This window comes from Epinephelus fuscoguttatus, linkage group LG15 (genome assembly GCF_011397635.1).
Source record: "Epinephelus fuscoguttatus linkage group LG15, E.fuscoguttatus.final_Chr_v1".
Lineage (NCBI taxonomy): Eukaryota > Metazoa > Chordata > Actinopteri > Perciformes > Serranidae > Epinephelus > Epinephelus fuscoguttatus.
This window is the reverse complement of record NC_064766.1, coordinates 23,271,624-23,295,057: the sequence shown is the minus strand read 5'-3', so window position 1 is coordinate 23,295,057 and position 23,434 is coordinate 23,271,624. Positions and strand designations below refer to the sequence as shown.

The 23,434-nt window shown below is 40.5% G+C and overlaps 2 protein-coding genes across 2 annotated transcripts in view; one reads left to right on the top strand and one right to left on the bottom strand.

Moving 5' to 3' along the window:
• tmtopsa (teleost multiple tissue opsin a) overlaps window positions 1-9,428 on the top strand; it is a 119,962-nt gene extending 110,534 nt beyond the window's left edge. Inside the window, exon 4 of the mRNA XM_049597315.1 lies at window positions 8,712-9,428. Coding sequence (XP_049453272.1) covers window positions 8,712-8,996 — 285 coding nt within the window. The 3' untranslated portion in view covers window positions 8,997-9,428. The remainder of the gene's footprint in view (window positions 1-8,711) is intronic.
• Window positions 1-23,434, bottom strand: part of LOC125901590 (ubiquitin carboxyl-terminal hydrolase 37-like) — a 311,232-nt gene that overhangs the window by 233,746 nt on the left and 54,052 nt on the right. The window lies entirely within an intron of this gene.

The following is a 23,434-nucleotide window of genomic DNA, read 5'->3' as shown; positions in this document are numbered from 1 at the left end:
TGTGGATGTCCAAGCTCCTTACCCTATCTCTAAGGCTGCAGCCAGCCACCCTTCTAATGAAACTCATTTCAGCTGCTTGTATCCGCGACCTCATTCTTTTGGTCATTACCTATAGCTCATGACTATAGGTGAGGGTTGGGACGTAGATGGACCAGTAAATCGAAAGCTTTGCCCTCCGCCTCAGCTCCTTCGTCACCCCTACGGTCCAGCACAGCGCCTGCATCACTGCAGACGCCGCTACGCGTTGTTGGGCGTGCACGAGCATCAGTGTATGCCCAATCACTGTTTAACACACAACAAGAGTTGAGTTCTATGGCACAGATGAGTACAATACATCAGGCTTTGCTACATTGTGAGATTTGATGACAATAAAAAAATATAAACTACTGTCAGCCTTATTCTTTAGAAAAAACAATGCTGGTAAGAGCTACAGTACAAAAGGTTAACGGACAATGTCCCAACTAATTTTGGTACAGCTTCTCAGCGCTGACACAAGCCCTGATGAACTTCACATCTCTTGACTGTTACAAAGTTTGCTGGGCATATTCCTGTAATTTTTTAAGTGTACTTCATTAATGTGTTTTGATTAATCATGTATCTATCGACCCTTTTTTGTCTCTTTCTGTCTCTCGTTATCTGTCACTACATGATATTGTTTACAGCTGCTTTCAATGTTCGACCTTTGTGGTGTCTCCACTCTAACCAGATGCTGTGAAAGAGTTTCATCATGTTTTGCACTCATGAGAAAATGTAGTAGACTATAAGTATACCTGAGATTCTAAGTATACTAAGTATACTACGTTTACTCAAGAGTGGCGTCTTCAGACTTCACATAAAGAGCAGCTGAGGAAGGAGGACTTGAAAATGGCCTAAATTGTGGTCCAGTGCCTGCCTGTGTTGTGAATACATCCTGTATGTGGCTGTAAATGTCTGGAATTTAAAGTATAGCCAAATATCCTGAATGCATTGTTATGCTTTCAACCTCCTGCCGGGGTCCTCAATTATTCAGAATCTTCCTACCTGTCCATCAGCAGGTACTCGCACTTTGAGCTGGGTAACACAGGGGCTCTGTGATGTGCAGAGGTTGGTGTAAAACAGGAAGATCTGCATGAAATCATAATCCTGAGACATCCAGATCTGTTTCTTGGATTGAAAAATATATCCGGGGGTCCATTCACTATTTATCATACCCTGACAGATGGTGTATACATTTCAATGCCTTTCCTCTGCGCCTTGGAGACAGCCCGTCCTTTCTTTCCACAAAATATTTTCATGTGCTCCGATTCTCTGTGCTGGTTAGAATACAGTACTTGTGGTGGTGTAACATGTCTCTGAAACAATGTTATCAGTTTGAGGAAATGGGTTTATGGTAATATCTCTTATCTGATCATGCTGAAAAATCACTGACAATTTTAATCTTACACATTAGAATTTCAAACTAAGAATTTCCTATTCAGCTTAATACTTTGGTGACACTGATCTTACTTGATGGTTTTAATGAGTTAACAATCTGATGTTTTCTACAACAACTGGTCGCTGGAAACAGTTTGAGATGCACGTTGATGCCGTGTGTGTGTACATACTGATCAAACAGGTGATGCTTCTTCAATTGAGTCCAACAAGTGACAACAAATTCAGACTAAAACTAAGGGATTAACTGGTTTTAAGAGGCTTCATATTTTAATTTGATTAGACAGAAATCTAGTTCGTCGTTGTTCTTCAGGTAGAGAAGCTTCTCAGAAAGTTGACCTCGGTGTTCTCACACAAAGTGGCTATCATCATGTAAAATCCCAAGAGTTAACATTAAAGGTTATTTAGAACCCTAGTTCTATAAACACCTGAAACTTGAAACCAATCCTTTCATCAGAAAAGAGCATTAATATTCAGTGATTCTGCAATAATAATAATCTCTTACTACCTCCCCAATTTCTGATGAGGTGGACATGATAACCCTTAATACACATAATGTTATTCATCCCTAGAACAGGAAATACTTTTTCCCTAACCTGATATGAAGAGTGTGAGCATTTTTGATGATCGCCTCATGCCTTTCATCTTTGCGCATTTAACCATAGTTGTTTTAGTTGATGGGCAGTGGCAGCTGGTATGAGATAAAATTTAAGTTTTCAGCCATTACTCCTTCTATTCTGGCTCCCAGTAAGACGACATTTTAAGACTCCTATGTAGGCTACAGCCCTGTGGTGGTGTGTTGTGTTTTGCCTCCAGCTAATAAAATGACGTCTTTGTGGCGTCGGCCCTAAAGGGTCTGTAACAGAGACGTTCTCTCCCTTACTTCCTACCTCACTACATAAGGTGCAGAACTACCTCCTGCTTTGGCACTGAAGGTTGGCAATGGCTGTAATTCATAAGGTGCAGAATCGTCCATTAAAGACGCAATTATCTGGATATTAGTGATGCACTGATCGACTGGCTGGTGGCCAGAATAGGCTGATTTTCAGCTTGATCGGCCATGACCTGTGAACGGCACGTCAGTCTCAGATGAAGCCAACACTTTGCCGCTCACATTTACATATATGTGCCACATGATGGTATACGTCGCACCTACAGTGGTACAGTGTAACTATCACAGATGCTGCAGCCCATTTTTGTTGCCAGTTTAACAAATTTAGCCACAAATCAAGACTATGAGGGGAAAAAGTTGTGATTCATTCCCATGCATGCTGCTATGAGTAATCACAGTGAGCGGCTCTTCTTCCAGCAGCACAGGGTCAATCCTCTTCCTCTCACTCTGTACACACAGTGTGGTGCAGGCAGGAGGAGAGATGACGCTGCTTGCTGCAGCAGTGGGAGTTAATTTATCAGCCTAATGTACACACAACTTTACATTCTTGTAAATAGATACTGATTCATATATTATCTTCATAAAATAGTCATATCCATATTATAAGCCTACACACACATGCGGTATAAAATAATATTTTCTACGATTCCTCTTCTCTGATATGTAAATAATTCATTTGAGCATATATAAATTTCTTGCACCTGTTCTCTTTGGGGAAAGAAAAACATTTTAGATAAATTAGGATGAACTGCATTCCATTTTTAATTGGATTTTATTTGTGCAAAATAAGTTCCTGTAACCTGGAGCACTTTTGGAGAAAAAGTTATTTAAAAGTGAGTGTTTTATTATAAACAATTTAACTTTCATTAGAGAAAAGTTTTTTTGTTACTGTCAATTCTAGTTTTTAGAGAGAAATAAAATCAGAATAGCCAGGCCAGACTTTTAAAAACCCTGAAGTTGGAATCCGCCAAGAAAATTGCATCAGTACATCTCTAGCTGCTGTAACAGGCACAATGGGCTTCACTTCTTCACTCGGCATGAGCAACACACTGGGTTCAAAAGTCGGTTTCCAGCTGCAGTCTGAGCAGGTACCAGGGTGGTATCGACAGACAACAGCTTGCTGCTAATCCAGTCAACACAATTAGACTCTTATAGGAGGGCAATGAGCATAGCTGGAACATTGACTGTCAAAGTACTGACCACCCTCACCAAAAAAAAAAAAAAAAAAAAAAGAAAGAAACCTTGTCAAGGGATGGCTGTGGCTGACCACATTTCTCATACAGAAGCCCACACGACAGGAAGAAACCACTGACACATACAAGTTACACGAATGTGACAGGTCCAAAAAGACTCCACAAGACTCTAATGAACAGCTCAATGAGTTTAAACCTCAGACCACTGCTGGAACCCAGAGTATTTTGCAAGGTGAACTGAGCAGACACACTCTGAAGGGTGTGTACTATGGATCACAACCACAACCATGTCAAGCATTGTCACCCAGGTCCTCTACTATCAGTGGCTGACTAGGGCAAGACATTCGTATCGATCATAGCATTCTTCTATGCTAGAGCTTCCCAGAACCAGCGGGCTGGTCAGGTGGTCTCATCCTCAGTTGGATCAAGGAGTAGGGATGAACCACTCCAATACTGATATCGGATATCACGCAGATACTGACTCAACTTACTGTCTAAGGTATCAGTGACAATGGGGCCCATTTTTTCCATTCAATTCTATGTTTAAGTCTAATAAAGTTTGCACGTACTATGTCATGCATCAGCAGCTTGGTGATAGACAGCATTTTGTTCTAATTTTATACTGTTTTATTAATTTATACTGGACTTTTAATTTCTGTTTAAGAGGTTTACACATTTGCTTGTTAAGTTGCTGGTGTACGGTTTATTACTTCAATAATAAATAACAATAAATTAGATTTATATCCATCTATATAGTTGTTAAATTTTGTTTTAGTTCGGAAAGCAATGTTTAAGTCAGGCCTGATGTTGCCAACACACAAGAGAATGATCCCAGTCACTTCCGCCATAATGAGGCATAAAGCTAATTAATTGAACACTGGTATCAGATCAGTACTTGATATCAGCTGGTACCCAAAGTCAGGCGTACTGGTTACTGTAGGGGGACTGAAAAAGTCGGATGGGTGCATCCCTATCAAGGAGCTACCCCAAACTTACAGACATCAGATAAAGAGCCTTTTGTTAGCTGATTTTTGTGTGCCAACTTGTTCAGTCCAAACTAGAAATTAAACTGTCTCGGGGGAGAGTGAAAGTTTTGTTGGGTTGTAAATCCAGAGTTGATAAACAATGTACAAGTGTAGTCACCACTTGTCCAGTGATAAAGGAGGGCCTGGTTACTGTAAATGTTTGCCCAGACCCAATACCCCTGTTTTTCTTGTTGTCTACAGCGCAGTTCTCAGCCCTAAATCAGACCACCAGAAACTAAAGCACAGTAGTCAACAAGTTGATTGACTGCTGACGTGCAGCAGAACCCTGACTTTTGTTTAACTTTTCATTAAGTTGATACAGTGCAAATCCAGAGTGGGCTTGCTCTTCTCTCCCTTGACAGAGTCTTTGCTCATACAGAAAGAGAGGGACACCCAAGAGCTCATCACTGTCTCAGCTCCAAAGGGTTGTTAATTATATAGCTAACCATGGACACACAGTGAAAGCTGCAGCCACTAACCAGTGAGCGCTCCCATTCCACTGGTTGATGGTGCCTAGTATTTAGTGTCCAGTCTGTCAGCGTAAGGCTGCACCAGGGTTTATCTGGGTGGACAACAGAACAAAAAACTACTGTTTGTACAAGAAAATCAAACCCAAAAAAAAAGCCCTAAATTCAGGGTGCTTTCAGACCGAGAGTTGTCTTGCTTTGGTCGGAATCAGGGACTGATTTTGTTACAAAGTTATATAATTGCCTAGAGTTGGTTCGTGTTCTCACGGCAGCATTTACAAGCAGACCAGATCAAATGCCTGCACAAGAAAGCTGCTCTTGATTGGTCAGAATTTCCATGTGGGAAAAATCCAGGAAGTAAACAAAACGTTGAAGAAGAGTACACTTGCAAGATAAATGTGACACTTTCTAATGTCACAATGGAGGGACAACTATGCAGGTTGATTTTAGCGCTGGTCATTGTGCGTGTTTCACAGATTACAGATTGTTATTCTAAGTGACTGCTTACTAAACGGATCCCTGCAGAGATAGACCTTTTTGTGAAAGAGTAAGATCCTTTTTGTTTAACAAGAAACAGCCCATCTATCGCTTTTAGCAAACCCACCAGACTCCATTTGAATGAACTGTAATTTTATTATTTGGAAACAAACTTTATTCAGAGTCAAAGGAAACAAAATAAAATTCACAAAGTTAGATGTAGAAAATATGCTGGCTTTTTACACGCTAAAATTACTGTTCACTTTAATGCAGTCTGGTGTCTTTGGTAACAGTGATTTTGGGACTGTTTCTGGTTAAACAAAAGGATCTTACTCTTAGTAAAAAGGTCTTTCTCTGTAGGGATCCTTTCCATAATGTTGTCAGACACTTAGAATGATCATTTGAGCCTTTACATTGTGGTCTCGCTCAATACAGAACCAATTTCGAAAACTGTCTCCATAAAAACACGGAAAAATACAGTCCAGGTAAAAAAATTCCAAACTTACCCTTGAAGGTAACAGCTTTTACTCCTCATTCTTGAAATTGGAACTCGCTTCACAAAAGACCCATTTGACACATAAAATTGTCCTCTGATTATTATAAACTAATAGGGCTGTCCCGAACCATGGACATACACATTGTATTGCGGAGTTTTGCACAGCGGCGACCAGATCTTTGCTCTCAAACCACAAAAAAATGTGATGGCACAACAGTCTCCTTCAGTACATTATTCTATGCTTTCTTTTTCACATTGGCTAGTCATCCTGTTTAATTTGTCTTCTGATTAAATCGGAACCGTTGAAACAAGTTGTAGGAAGCCTTTGCAAGTAATTGGTTGCTGGCAGACAGCTGCAATAAAATGGTTAATCAGCAGTGGCATGCACTGTAGAGCCGATGCACTGCTGGTTCTGTCGGCCTGAATAGAATATAATGTCTATAGCCTTACTGTTGTGTACAGCATTTATAGACTGAGCTGAGTAGTGATGCGCGGGTCGACCCGTAACCCGCGGGACCCGCAAATGGACCTGGAGGTCGGGCAGCAGTGATCGTCTGTTAAATCGGTATGTAAATGATATTTTGACATTATTGGCTATTACTGTCATGGCATCCGAAAGTACTGTTGAGCAGGTGACAGTCCGCGGCCGTTTTCAAAACAGACTTGTGTCACACACTCCAAAAGAAACTTGTTGAAACTTTAAACAATAATTTATTGTACAAAACGGGGGAAACAAACGTTCACAAAAATGTAACATAATTCATATTAAATTCAAAAGATAACGAAAAACAGCTACAAGTTAGAGGGATAGTGATAAAGTGGTAAAACTTGGCATTGATCCACAGCCTCAGACGGATGCGCTCAAGCGTGCCGTGCGCACAAGCTCCGTTGGTAGGCGATACTATATTTTCACATTTTTAACAATGCAATTTAAAGGTTTTGATTTTTATTGATAACCTACATTTACCAACAACAAAAAGACTACATTTAGCACCAAAAAATATGTTAAAAAAAAAAAATTAAAAAAATAAGTAAATAAAAAAATGATTATCGAAATCCAAATTTTTAGGGATGTACCGAATATTTGGTAACCGAATATATTCGGCCAAATATTGCAAAAAACCACACATTCGGTATTCAGTGGAATAAGTTAAAAGCAAGGCTGAATAATAGCGGCGTTTTGATAACGCAATCAAACAGCGTGCTGTGACGGGTGGAATAAAATGTCGGCAGTGTGGCGATCCATCTGTCACGGCACTCGCATTTGCGACTAAAAATTGTTTTGAGCGAGCAAAATAGGCTTAAATCATTCAGCACGCTGTGCGAGCAGCCTACAGATTTCAACCAGCAGCAGAAACGAAAGGTGAATCCCACCGATTGTGGGTTGAACGGGGGTCACAGACACAGACAGTAATGTTAATGTATTCCTGTCAAATACGGCGGCCATCGGCCTACCGGGCGACGGAGAAGTCGGTTCCAATAATATCCTCTTCTTGGCATCATGACTGCCCAGAAGTACCTGAACAGCCAAGCCAGCCGGACACAGGTATGTGATGTGTCAGAGGAGAAACAAGCCGTTCACATTTCTCTCTTTTTGGCAGTAACGGCCCACAAACCTCACCGCACTTTAGGGACTGTTCATTACTTATGAAGGGATTGTCAGGGGAGGAGGGTGGCTGGTTGATTTTTATTTTATTTATTTATTTTATTTTGACCCCCCCTATGTTAATCACTCATTGATGCTGTTTTTGAAGTTTGAATAAGTCAATAAGTAATTTATTCCATTGAAATATCATTAACGTATTATAGAAAATGACAAAAGACACATCTGCCTCATTTTTGCTGTGGTATCGTGATGCTACTCAGAACCATGATATTTTCATTGGTATCGCACAGTGGGTCCCAATATTGGTACCCTGACAACACTAATCTGGAGGTGGTTCATCTGCAAAAACTAATGAAAAACTAAACAATGATATTCGGTATTCGGTACTTGGTATTCGGCCAAGCGTTTAATAATATTCGGCTTCGGCTTCGGCTACAAATTTTCATTTCGGTGCATCCCTACAAATTTTCATAATGAATACCTACCCATAGAAACAAATATTCTAATATCCGAATATTTGGGTACAGCCCTATAAACTAAATGGAAATTTTGGGCAATTTTACCAAAGAGAAAATACAGAATAGGTAAAACTCTCCACACTCCACCACACTTTATAAGCACACATTAAAAAAATTACTTATCTAGTTAAAAATGCAGTAATGGTTCACAGTCATGATTGAGAATGTAATTAGTTCAACATTTAATTTACTTTGGAAACTTTAGAAATTATTTGTGTCCCCTGGCGTATTGTTCCACATGAACAGACAGGCGACACAATAACCTCATTGACAGAGTGGTACGGTGGGAAGCAGGGGTACAGAGCAGGGCAGGAAGAGGGAACACGGGTCTGATCAGTCCTAATTATCTGGAATTTGCCTAAAGGACCACCAGAGAGAGAGACGGAGAGATACAGGAAAATTATGAGGCAAATTAACTTCCTGTTGCTAGAGACAGCAGCTTGGATGAAATTCATGTTTAGGCAATATGTGTTGTGGATGTAACATTCATATTCATTGTTTTCAGACAAGATCTGGCAACAGTTTTACAAAAATAACCTTCTTGGCTACAAGGTCATCCTCTGTGGTGTCTTGAAGAATTTTGCAGCGCAGTATATTTCTGATGTCTGTGTTGTGTGCTTGCCCCAGTTTTACAGATGTTTCCAAGCCCTGCTGCATTGTGAGACTCCGCGACGAGGCTCCAGCTTAAAGAGCTCCTCCAAGGTCGCCACCAAAGCCGTAAGAGGTGTAGCAGTGACTGGTCCCCGCCGCACCAACGACTTCCTATTTATGGTAGCCTCCTTGGGTCAACCGGCAGCCACCATCCCCCAACTGGACCCCTCAGTGGAACCCACCATTGACGTCACCAAAGGCCCCTCTTCAGACATCAACAAACCTGTTGTAGTATCGCTAGTGGCCCACTTTGACGGCTGATGATCAGCTATAACCACAAACTCCCAAACTCCCCAGCCAGGACGTCATTAATAATGAGAGAGGTGGTGTTACTGAGGCTTGGAGAGTAACAGCCTGCGAGTCCAGGTGGATTTTACGCGGCTGTTGCATCAGCTTCACCCCAGCTAGTAGACATGATGGACCAGTAACAAAGGCTTGGACTGCCTCTGGACAATATAAACCTGCAAGAGCTGGGCATGTGTGTTTCTCTGCAGAGAAAAAGTATACATCTGTCTTGCAAGGGACAAGCATTTAAATGATGTTCTTATCACAATTTTGGGAGAAAGCACTGTTGGATAAGATCAACCGTCAGAAATGTGCTCAGAGTGCAGGAGGAGGGATAAGATATATTTTTTATTGATTAGTTACTGGCTGTGGTTACAAAGTGAGGTTTAAGAACATAAGTTGTTTATCACCCCGAGCAGTTTGGAATCTTTTCAAGAGTAGAAAAGATTAAAAGACAAAAGAGACAAGAAAGAGTGATGAGAGTGTGCTGGTAATTATTTTAAAGTATCAGTCTTTTAGCTTTCATTCTCCGCCATTAATCACTTTAAAATGCATAAGTAGTTTTCATTTAAGTGGTTTAATGTGTGGTTTGTTGGACAAGTAGCATTGCTAGCATGCTAGCTGCATTACAGTTTTTTCAGGATTAGTGACTTAAGAATAGTGGAATAGGTGCATGTTGGAGAGTTACTGTATAGTTTCTTCGACGTGAAAAAAACGATGTGCATGTGCACTGTTGCAGTACACAAATGAGTTTGAAGAAATACAGTGTCTGGTGATACTTAGTGGATAGACCTGATACAGATACTCAGTGCTGGCAAAGCCGCCAACAACAGGGCTGGACTTTGAAGCTTAATCTGTCATAGTGGTCAAACTGTGGAACTGAAACATCTGGGTTGGTCATGTAATGCCACTAGGCTCAATTGATAATTTTTTTGAGCATCTCAATCCCTGTTTTGTCTCGCTATCAAGATTTTATCCATTCACATTTCTCAAGTGTAGAAGAGCAACACAATTGAATTGTTTCAATTTCAATTCCAGTTAGCAAAGGGCTAAACCAGCAGTTAGTCACTCAACCAGCTGGTCTCTGGTGCACCCGCTGTGTATGCTCAATGATGCAGAAGCAGAGCAGAAGACCTGAATAATTTTACACACGAATATTTAGCTTCATGTGCCACTGAGCAACTTTCATAGGAATGAACAGGGCCATGCCTCTAAAGCTGTATCCGGTTCTCTTTATACATTCATGGCAGTGATAAGAGGTATATGGAAGCGAATCGTGACTAATATTTAAATTAAAATGTATTTGCAGAAATGCTTTTTCATTTTAAGATTGTGGCTGCATTATTTGACTCATAAATAAAATTAATCATCAATCATCCTATTTGCATTTTAATTTTCTTCTTCAAGACTGCTCATTCTTTTACTTAATTAAAATGAAAAAGAAAAAGTCATTTGAAATTTAATTTTCAAAATATGCCCCAGCAAATAGATACCAAAATTCAATTTGAAATGTAAAATTTGAAAATTAAAATGCATTTACAGAAATGCTTTTTCATTTTAAGAATGTGGCTGCATTATTTCACTCATAAATAAAATTAATAATCAATCATCCTATTGCATTTGCATTTTCTTCTTCAAGACTGCACATTTTATGCCATAATCAAAAAGAAAACAAAGAAGACATTGCTATTTCATTTTCGTGGTCTGCCCTGCAAAATAGTGCCCATAATTCGAAAATGATTTGGCAATCTGAGCGGCGCAGGAGAGTGACGTCAGGAGCTGCTCTTCTTCAGCTGAACATGGTGCTACCCATCTAATACAGTAGGGGGCGGTGTGCACATCTGATATATGGATGCATCACAGATCATGGCGCTCCCTGAGATTGTGCTTTCTAAACATCGTAATTTCCCAAAACTGAATAAATACCACACACAGCAACACAAAACTGCTTTGCTAACTCAGTCATGTTGTAACTAAGATATCTTCTGGAAAAAATAATTTTTTCATGGACTGTTCAGTGAGGATACAGAGTTAATACGTCCGCTGACTTGACAGTCATTTAAAGTGGTAGCAGGTGCCGTGTCTCTCAGTGTTAGTAGGCACTAGGGTTGCTACGGGTTACCTGCACAACTGTGGGCGTAGGTGGCGATCAGTCACATGTAGGTTAGATAGGGGAGTTGATCAGTGTTATGGAACGAGAATCAGGGGAGGCCACAGAGTTTTTCAACCATGTCTGTGTGTGTGTCGAGTGAATGGGTTTTCGTTATAATCGTACTATTTTTGTCCTTTTGCACGAGCTCGTTTTAAGTCTTCTTTACACTCGGCTTTTTGTAGGTGTTTTTAACGTTTTTGTAAGTCAATAAAGCGTACCATGGAGGACCTCATGTTTGCACACCAACATGAGTTAAAAATGTAAAAATGTGCAGTCTTGAAGAAGAAAATGCAAATGCAATAGGATGATTGATTATTAATTTTATTTATGAGTGAAATAATGCAGCCACATTCTTAAAATGAAAAAGCATTTCTGCAAATGCATTTTAATTTTCAAATTTTACATTTCAAATTGAATTTTGGTATCTATTTGCTGGGGCATATTTTGAAAATTAAATTTCAAATGACTTTTTCTTTTTCATTTTAATTAAGTAAAAGAATGAGCAGTCTTGAAGAAGAAAATTAAAATGCAAATAGGATGATTGATGATTAATTTTATTTATGAGTCAAATAATGCAGCCACAATCTTAAAATGAAAAAGCATTTCTGCAAATACATTTTAATTTAAATATTAGTCACGATTCGCTTCCATAGAGGTAATGTTTTTCTATCATTGCCCAGTCAGGCAAATGAGTCAGTAATCTAACTTCCTGGAGGACATTTTTACTTGCTTCTTACAAATTGTTTTATTTATTAGTGGTTATCAAGACTTAAGTTATTTGTCATGAAAAATGACTCAGTTTACTCACCTTGCAGCCAACTGCACAATACATTGCTGGGGTTTCATCCACACCCTCTTCACACCACCTGACTAAGCTCCTGTTTCCTGGATAATTTAAATACTCGCTTTTGCCTCAGCTCAAAAACTTTGTCTTTACCCTTTGCCATTTACTTGCAAGTGCCCGACTGCCCTTTTGCTAAGCCCCTCCCCTTTGTGATGGTCCGACAAGTTGTCGAAGTAAGCATGGAGCCCACACTGTAACTAACTGCACTCCTTGAAGAAATATTATCATACTTTTTGAAAAATGAAACAGTGATTCCAGAGAGAAGCAGACAGAGGGGTCTACAGTCTGTGTTTGAAGGATATATCCAGGATGTCAAACTGACTCAGCAGCAACAACAGGTTAAAAAGACAAAGATAGTTAGAAGCTAAAGCCGAACTATAGGCTACAGATCACAGTGTAAAAGTGAACCACCACATCACGGCTGATCGCCACACAAGACAATTAATATAAAGGGAAACTTCACTGATATTGAACCAGCTGTGTGGCATTGCAGTGTGTGCAGATGAACGGTGTTGGGCTTCGCCCCCGTGACACTGCCAGCACCCGGTAGTGATGGCCAAATGAATCCTCATGAAGCATTTTCTTTGTTTTCTGAGCCCACTATATTTGATGTCATGGTGTAAAGAGAGACTCAAAGAATTGCAATTCAGTATGCTTTCAACCTTTTATTGAACACCAAGCATCATCTAGTGGGCTCAGAAAATAAAGAAAATGCTTCATGAGGCTTCATTTGGCCATCACTAGCACCCGGACCTCCACCGCCGGACGGGCAGGGATGAAAAAAAAATGTGATGACACACAGCTGGTTGAATATCAGCAAAGTTTCCCTGCTTCCCTTCACTGATTCCTGTACAGCAGGGTCGGTCTTTATTCACTGTTATAATCATTAAAATCTTTTTCCAACCTCTCCAGGTAACGAGTATCATTAATAAACGACGTGCCCCAGGCACAACATTTAGCTCCTAATCCACAAAACCAGCCTGAAAATGAAGGAAATCTGAAATGACTGCGTTAGAGTAAATGGAGTACAGCTGTTTAGTTTACTACAATGATCACACTGATATAATCATACGCATCAAAGGGTTAAATGAAACAATTAATGTATTTTAGAGAAACTATAAAAATATGAAGATATATACCATAAATCGTGGCATAGCCAAAAACTTTGAGATATTATTTATAAGCCATATCACTCAGCCCTACCTCTCTGGACTGATTTTTTCAGACAGACATTCCTACATGTGCTAACAGCTGTCAAATCAGTTTTTTAACTGAGCTGGATTTGGTCAACACACAATGTGCAAGGTGTCCCACAGGCCCTTTAATGTGAATGATCTTCAGTCATCCCTAAAATTATAAGCAGTTCAGTGCATTGCACATGGGCACACAGTCAGTAGTGCATGTGGACAGGCATCAGCCTCTTCTCAGAATTTCCACAACCTCCAAAAACTATTTGCCTCCATCAAAGCCAGCCAACAGTCTTTAAATATCAGAGGAAATCCTAACCAGAGACACTAATTATTTTCTGGTATTTTCCAGGAAAACATAACAAAGAACTTCACCCGAGGCAACAAATATCTTTTAGATGGAATAAGTTTGTTCTGTATATATTGTTTGCCATGTGCTTGTCTGCATCTTGTTAAATTTTTTGATAACTGATCGGACACTTTTTCCTTCTAGCAAAGTTCTACAGTGACTGGAGTTTCTCAAAGCAGTGCATCAATGCTGTGTTGTCAGTGAATGTCTAAGCTATAAGTGGTGTGGTACTTGATGCAGCTGCAGAGGATTACAGCGTGTGCAACCTTTTTGTAATTCACTTTGAGCACACAAACTGTTTTCTATGTGCTGTTTAGATCTTGTATACATTAATGTACACGAGTTGATACCAAAGCTACAGAAATTTGAATATTTTTTGAGGGGAGCTGTTCAATAAAGGTTTTTTATCCAAATGTGGTGTTTTATTTTGATAAAGAAAGTGAGGTGGTCACTATTAACGAGGCTAAAAGTGTGACATTCAGTATACAGAACATTCATTCATCTTCTAACCGCTATCCTCTTGAGGGTCGCGGGGGGGCTGGAGCCTATCCCAGCTGACATTGGGCGAGAGGCAGGGTACACCCTGGACAGGTTGCCAGACTATCGCACGGCTGACACATAGAGACAGACAACCATTCACGCTCACATTCACACCTACGGACAATTTAGAGTTATCAATTAACCTAGTAGTGGATAATTATATAATATGTCTGGTAACAGATGTGTTATTAACCATTTGCTACACTATGATTAATCAATCATTGTTTGGGGGAGGGGCTTAGCAGCCATATATAGAGTTTGAGGGCTGGTTTATTTCTGTGTAACCTGTCTAAAACAAAAAATAGAAAGGTAAACATTGATCTTGTGGTGTGGATGTTTGCTCTAACTTAGGCTGCAAACACAGGTTGTAAATTTAACTTTTTTGTCCACTGAGAAAATGGCTCATCAATAGGACTGAGCTGAATACTTGGATTAAATGAGTATCTGGTACAAATAATAACATACTTTATATGAATGTATAATGTAATATACCAGTAGAATCTGTCAATATCTGTGCTCCTGATGGGGGTAAACCCTCATTTAGGTACCTGTGTTTAATGCTCAATTCTAAGATTGTTGTATCTGAATAGTGTTATAATGAATTATAAATATAGCAACTTCTGATTAACCCATACCAATTTCAGGCTTAAAATAAAAAACTGCTGTTTTGGTCCCACCCAGTTTCAAGTTAACCTCCACCCACTTGGAGTCTAAATGCCGCCCATTTCGAGCACAGATACAGATACAGTTAATTTGGTTGCTTAAACAATTACAGACAAAGATACAGACAATGGTGCACTCAGGCATCCCTCCTACTTCAATGAATTTGTGATTTATCTCGTCCAAACGATGGACGGACCAATGAACGCCGGAGGTCTAGCGATTAGCCAATCAGCGCCACGCTGATGTCAAGCTGTACACCGGTGGGTAACTGGTGAGGATAGCAACAATGGCGACCGCTACAGATCCTACAGACCACATAAACGATGCTATCGAGGTATTTTGCCACTACTCGCGTTAATGGAGGACCAAATTAAGGAAGCTGCTAAACTGGATTTAACGGCGATGCAGCTGGGCGTGCACGACAACGGAGACATTTTAAACGGGCAATGCTCACTTGTTTTCGGCACCCCCGAGGCATGGATACTAATGACGTCAGATTCTGGGTGAGTCGTTGATCTCTACTGATTGGTTAAGGAAAAAATCAAATTCCCTCCCCCTTGTAAATCGCCTTCAATGGAAGCCATGTCAGACTGAAGGTTCTGGGAGCTTCAGTCTGACACTCAGGCTACTCCTAATCTACTCAGAACACAAAAGAGAGAGAGAGAGAGAGAGAGAGAGAGAGAGAGAGAGAGAGAGAGTAAACGACATGCAGCAAAGGGCTGTGGGTTGGAATCAACCCCGCTGCGGCAACAACACATCAGGTGAGCCAGTGGGCGCCCCGACTATGCTATCTTTTTTGCCAGGACTTTAAGCATCAACCTCAGAATTTTAGCATAATGTCATTTATGTAGCTATAAAGTGCATATTTAAGAATCTTCTGGAGGGTTCTTAAAACAAGTCCGCTCAAAACCTTAGAAAGTCAGCTGGAGTGGGCATTTTCAACCAACACACAGAGCTAAAGTTAGCTTTATTAGCCAGCTAGCTAAAGCAAATAAAGTCTGTTAGCAAAAGCTGTCTTTTTAGCGTGCATGTGTCGATCTCTATCTGAAATTAGCAAATTATTATTAAGAATTACCATGAATTTTTTTATTGTGGCCTTGATGACATCATTTTCCATAAAGAGAGGATACCTTGAAAGGTGAAGAAATGTTTTTTTTAGAGGGACAGTTCACCTCAAAATCCATAAGACATTATGTAGATTGTTTCAGTGTGAGTGACCGAATGTTGGGAGATATCGGGCATAGACATGTCTGCCTTCTCTTCAATATAAAGGACCTAGATGGCACTAGGCTTGTTAAGGCCTTTGCACACTGAGTCTGTTTTTTTTTTCATCTAAAAATAAATACAACCTCACGGTGTGTCAATCAAATCTGTCTTTAAAGTTTTCAGAACACCATTAATGTTTACATCTTGCGCTGTCACGAGCACGAGCCTCTCATTCATAAGTAGATGCACGCTTCCTTCTGCACGGTGATACAGTTGGTGGCTGGAGTTCAGTAGACAGAAAATATTTCCTACATAAAACTGCTCACAACAAGGTCTGTGGATTATCTTGAGTAACCAGGTCATGATTTCTGGAAAGAGACATTGATGTTGAGTTTTTCAAATGGATTTTTCTGACACTTTGAGCACTACACGCTGAGTGCCATTTAGTTCCATTATATTGGAGAGAAGGCAGACATCTCTACAGCTGATATCTCCAACACTCAGTACCTCACACCAAAACAATCTAGTCTAATAGAAAGCACTACAGATAAAAGGAAAAATCTGTAGTTTTGATGTTAGGGTGGACTTCCCTTTAAGGGCAGGGGCTTCATAAATGGTTATAAACAGGCTTTAAAGCAAGGTTTCCTGGGGTGAAGCTAGTAAGCAGCTAATTAAGTTACTGTCTATAATGTAATAAACATTGATTTCCCAAGGGGGATATTACGTTACGCTACGTCCAACTTGGTCACAAGATCGTGTTTCTTCACTGGGGAGCCTCTGTCAAATCAGATGTACCACGAAGCCATCCCACGATTTAAATTCACACACAGAATCAAAGGAGGAGTCCTATGACTATCTTATCACCCAAACTGTCCTGTATAATGGTGCCAACTTTCCAAAGTCGAGAATATCTGTTTTCATCTCCAATCTCTTGTCTTAAATCTTTTAAATCAGGTTATAAAAACACATTCTTCATCTGGATACAGCCGGGGTGAGAGAAGGTCTCACATCAACACAGAGCGGAGAGCAGCCAAGCACAAATACAGTTTGGTGTTTTTGAACCACAGAGTAATTCCTGCGGGACGGCTGGAGATTAAGTGCCTACAGGGCAACTGGCAACAAGTATTGAATCATGTATGATGGACATCTTGAAATGAATCCATGTTTCCTCAAATGACTGGAAACAGTGAATTGTTTGAATACATAATTACATAACCGTCTCACTAGGGTAATTCAGTACAGTTATTACCATAACAACTGACATTACGTTAATAATCATAACACTGGACGGAAGTTTTGGCAGCCAGTTGTGGACATCACAAATCGATGTGACTGACCCAGTTATATCACAAATTAATGGATTCATCCATTAATTCATCTGCAACATGATGACTAAATTATATTACTGTTACATAATGAGCAGTAGATGTGACATTATGGACAATATGAGAAGCTGTCCTTGTGTAACCTTTGTATTATGAGTGGATAACAACCAAAACATTTACAGGAACAGTAAAAACTAACCCACAAGTTGACCCACTGGAGACTGAACTTAAATTGGTAGAGGGACTTCAGTTTGAACAAATCTGTTCTCAGCACTGATTTAAAATCTCTTTCAGGCTTCGGTGCACCTTTAGGGATGTTCTGCTAATTGTTTTTGTGTAATGCTTGGTCCTTGGTCTCTGTTGTTTACTATAAAGCCCCTGGTGAGCAGAGATAAGAGACACCCAAATAATCAACATGGCTGTGAGACGGCATTGTGGCGATGGACTCCATTAACCAGAGGCTCAGGGCGTAATGTCTGATTAACCAACTGAATAGCCAGAAGACTAGATGGAAGCTGGGATGAGTTGAATCCAAATGACCTTTTGTTGCCAACCCTTTCAGCTTTTGTCAGAAATAAGAGGCAGTCAGTTGTCGTGATAAACAGTTGCCCACTAAGGGCCTCCGTCAAAATTGATTTCCCTCTCTCTCACTTCCAACACCTCTCCCTTTACGTCTCTCTGTCTCTGACTTTTAGCCATGGATAATGTCAAAGAGCTTCTTTATTCATGGAGCCGAATGAAAACAGATGGAATGGGATGAAAAGTTGAACAGCAGCCAAACAAAAGATTTACCCAATTTGAATGCGGTGGTAACTAACTCTGAGCAACAACATTTTTTTCTGCTAACTTTAAAAACCTTAAAGGGGTTACTTTGGTCATTTCCAAACTGGACACCATGTTTTGTGTCTAAGGGTGCTTTCAGACCTAGAGTTGTCTTGCTTTGATCCGAATCAGGGACTGATTTTTTTTTTATTATTTTTTATAAAGATGCATAATTGCCTAGAGTTGGTTCGTGTTCTCACGGCAGCATTTACAAGAGGATCAGATAAAATGCCTTGTGTGAGAAAGCTGCTTTTGATTGCTCGGAATTTCCATGCAGGAAAAATCCAGAAAGTAAACAAAACGTTGAAGAAGAGTACACTTGCAAGATAAATGTGACACTTTCTAATGTCACAATGGAGGGACAACTACGCAGGTTGATTTTAGCGCTGGCCATTGTGGACTATATTGCTGTCATTGTTCATTTTAGTCAAACCATACAGTTTGAAAACGAGGCGCGGCTCCAACATTAATAATCCTCCAGGACTGTAACATGCTCATGTTTAACCCAAACAATGTGTCATGTGACTGCAGTTGGTTCAGATCGAGGTCGGAACACGTTCTCACCACAAACGAACCGCACCAGGGTTAATTTGTAACTGGACGGAGACCACCTCTTCAAGAAGGTCTTGGTCCTGTTGTTTTGGTGCACACCTGACTGCGATTGCTGTGTTCACACCTGCCCAAACGAACTGCACTTAAGTTCGATTGAACCGAACCAAACAGGGGTGGGTGTGAAAGCACCCTAAGTGGCTAATGGGAGCAACAATTTTGGAAACTGGTCCAGTATTCAGCAAGATCACCACAGCCAGCACACAACCAGCTATAACATAATCCTTGCAGGCCACTGAGCACTGTCTCTGTACATCCACTAAAAGTGCTTGTTTCTGCCACTGACAGGCTCACAGATATTATAGGTATCTGGCATCGTGATGGAAAGGATCCCTACAGGGATAGACCTTTTTGTTAAAGAGTCACTATCATCAAACCCACCAGACTAGATCAGCCTTAGATCTTACTCTTCAAAAAACAGAGGTCGACCTCTCAATGGATCCTCTCTGTCATGTTTTCAGACAAGCACTTTTAATAGACGTTCACCGATGGTGCATATTTTTCGAAGCAGTTACATTGCAGCCTTTTTCTCCCTCAATACTGGACATATTTCACATATCCTTGTTGCAATTATTCACTTAGACACAGAAACCTGGGAAATAGGGTCCAGATTGAAAAATACCAAAGTTACCCTTTAAAACATTCATTTTCTTCAACACGTCACAACAGAAACGGGATAACTTTACATCTCCTTTGTTCATTAGCCTGTGCCAGTGGCAGCGCTGGCAGTGGGCTCTCAGGAAACACTTTTTAATTCTGTTACCTTTCTCACTTACACTGGAGTCTATGATTGTATTTCTCTCAGCAGTGCAGCATGATTAGCAACAGTTGGATCACATTGTTGTTGGCTCTTGTCCTCGTAATTTGTGGGGACATTGGCATGCTGTGCAGTAGCCCAGTGTTTTGGTGTAAATAAAGCAATGCTGGACAATAATTATGTGCTCTATAAAAAGTCACAAAACAGGGAAAAAAAATCTCAATTTCTTACAATCTGATATCCGAAAGCTCAACATGATGTCACCAGTTTTGTCTGTTGAGTCTAAAGTAAGATAAAACTCCAACGTTACAGCTCTAGACTACAATTCCATTAAGATACTAGAATGTAAGTAATACCAACTGCTCAGTGAAGACTGTTACATCCAAAATGCCCCTCTTGTGGCTGTGCCATCCATAGTTCAAAAGGTGGAGATGTCAATTCACAGAGCGTATTATGACTCTGCAGGTTCACTGGGAGTACGTGGTGCTGCATAAGGAACACTCACTCCTCCTTCACAGCTGCACGTTAGTGCTGCTCCAGCTCAATTTGAAGAAAATCGTTAGCAGCATATTTAAGTTTTTTACGGACCTCTAATCTTTCTGCCTACAAATGGGTTACAACATAAATCTTTTGTCTGGCAGGAGAAATCTGCTGCTGAGAAAGTCTGGGAAAGGCAGGGCAACAGTTGGCAGCTGAGAGGCGATTGTGCATCGACTGATTTATGCAGATGAAGAACGAAGCAGCCACAATTTATCAACATCATGTTGGTCTATGCAAAATGGCCCAAGTTTTCCCTATCTGAAAATATTAGACTCAAGTAGCTGGCCCAACTGCACATGCACGCCATAACATTGATGACTATTTGAGTGAGTTCATGTTATTTTATAATGTACTGGACATGGCTGCACTGAGAGCCTGGGTTCTGTACTGACGCTGCATGGTTGCCAACACGACCCAGTGGCTCTTCCTTCTGGAGCTCTGCAAACAGCTGTGTAGTGAGCATAGGGGTGTGCGATATGGACAAAAAATAATATCTCGATATTTGGGGGATTTTGAAGATAACAATAATTAGACCATATTCTTTTAAATATGTGATTTTAACAGCCTGAGTTATAGCTCATTAATTGTTTCTCATGGATGATATTAATGGACACAATGTTTTAAAGGAAAAATGTTCTTAACATTTCTTGCTGCTTTTTTACCTGCTCTCTCTGTTTGACTCTAGTGACGGCCTTTTGTAGCGTCAATTCCGGGTCCATTTGCAACCGCAGACTCACCACAAGTCTGTCAATCACCATCTAATCATGTAGAGCCCCGTAACCGCAATGCTTCGCCAGGCAGGCAGTGCAGCGCCGTAATGAAACTGTCGGCCGTCTCGCCCGTTACTTGATGCCACTGATTAAACTTTGCTCTCTCAAAGATCACATTCCTGCGATTCTCTTCTGCTTGCATCTCCAATCCAGAAGCAATGCGGAATCTGTCGAAGCGTTTAATCCATTTAGGCCAGTCTTCAGTCTTGAAGGTGAACTTTTCCAGCGGGGAGACATGAAACTGTGCCATGTTGCCACTTCGTTTAGCTAACTGTGGCTAGGCTAGGTAGCTCTGTAGACGGTCTTCCGGTACTGTGAACTTTCTCAACCTACAACTAGACACTTTTGCGTGTCGCTATATGCAGACTAAGTCACTAGTACTGTCGCTTGCGTCTGACTTTACTTCTGACAACATGTTCAGTTATTTATTGATATAACTGCAAACCACTCATGAACCACGCAGGCTTCAGGTACTTGAGCAACCCTTTAATTGTTCCCCTGCAACACAATACAGCATGAGTTCCCACCTTACAGGCTGGGACCTATCACTACAGTTGAACCACATCTTCCAAAGCTGCTGAAGCATCCGTGGGCGGTGCTGCTATGTTGTCTTGCTAATGTTTGTTTAGCAGCAGGCTAACCTGCCAGGAAGGTGCCAGTGAGAGATCATGTGACCACCTAGGCGTACTGCGGCGTGCTGCTGCAAGCAAGTTACGTAACTCTTGTTCGGTGAACGTGTGTTTTCAGTTGTCTTGTGAAGTCATTTACATACTCGATAACGTAAATTTGCACATTGTTAAAACAATGACGATATTACTGTTAATGATATTTATTACACGGCTCTATTAAATGCTGTATTCTGTATATTGGTCAGTAGCGGCATTCTGCGGTCTGATATTACTGTGTAATGACCGCTACTAGTAGCAACGGTCATTACACACAGTTGCTATGTAGCCCAGCATTGCTAGGGATGCTGCCCTGCAACACTGCAGCTGTCAAACAACTTCCGAGGAAAAAAACAAACAGAAGTGGCTGATTTTAACGGATGCCGCTGAAGAAAAAGAATACCTACGGACTTTCTCTGCCAAAAACAAAAGAAGACGGATTTGAATACACACTCGGCAGTCATGCTTAATGACATTTTACGCGAGTTTTATGCCTCGGTTCAGTCCACTAAGCCTGGGTGAGTACAAAACTTTCACCAAAAGTTGTTGAATCCGGTCGGTTTTAATGCACTTTGCAGAGGCAGACAACATTATTTATTTAACTGATAATTAGCCGTGTAATAAGCGGGATAATGTATAATGAGCCGGTGAATACTGGGAAAATAACTCCCTTCAGGGGAATGCTGTCGGGAGTTATTTTTCCAGTATTCACCGGCTCATTATACATTATCCCTTACATATCGCCCACCCCTAAGTGAGCACATCAGTGCGAGTCTTCTGCATGCGCCAGCACAAGCTGCAGTGTGCTGACATACCAGCAACATTGGACTACCTGGAATCTCAGCAAGAAAGTTGGTGTGTGTGTCTTTTGCCTTCCTAAGTACTGTCTTAATCAACTAAAGACATGACTACAAAGAAATTAGCAGAAGACATGGAGGAGGTTAAAAAATCTTTGAACTTCATGACAGAGGAGCTAAGTAAGGTCACAAAGCAACAGATGGGCCTACTGGACTTAATTGAAGAAGTGAAACAACTGAAGGCTGTGATCAAAGAAAAAGACAAGAAAATTGAAGAGCTTGAAATAAGAGTAGATGACTTGGAGCAGTACACAAGGATGGACAACCTTGTGATATCTGGACTTGAGACAACCGATTGTACCTATGCACGGATTACAGCAGGTGACAAGGAGGGTGAGGATGCACCAAGAGCTGAACTACACACAATTGAGCAGCAAGTCATCAACTTCTTCAACAGCAAAGACATTTCTATTCTATAGACAGTCAAAATATAGCTGCTTGCCACACTACACCCCAAAGACGAGACAACAGGCCCAACAGGTCCAACATCATCATCATTCGATTTGTGAGTAGAAAACACAAAACTGAGGTGCTAAAGCAAAAAAGGCAAAAAAATTAAAGGGCACAGGGGTATACGTAAATGAGCATCTCACAAAAAGAAATGGTGAAATTGCAAGACAAGTCAGAATCCTGAAAAAGAAAAAGCGGATTCAAAACACTTGGACAAGGAACTGCAAAATAATGATACGACTAAATGGCACACCAGAACAGGCTAAAGTGATAGCCGTCAGAGACATTAAAGAGCTGGATCGATACAAATGAAAATGATGAATCACATGGTAGAGAGGTGGAATAGTGGGGAAATGTCAAACATTTATTTTGTGTTATGAAATACAGGTACATGGCGAAATACTGCTTGTGAGTGACAAATATGGTAAAAATGTGTGAATATACAGATTTTAAGTCTTTGGACTTTCAAGATCACAAGCTTTATGAGTTAGATAATGACACTGATCCAGAGATCCACTTCTACCAGAACACTGACATGAACTGTGAATATTATTCTGAAGCTAAGTTTAATTCCAGTATGAAGATGGAGGGGTTTTCAGTGATTCATTTTAATAGTAGGAGTCTCTACAGTAACTTCTCTAAAATTAAAGATTACCTTCAACAGCTTCAACATAAGTT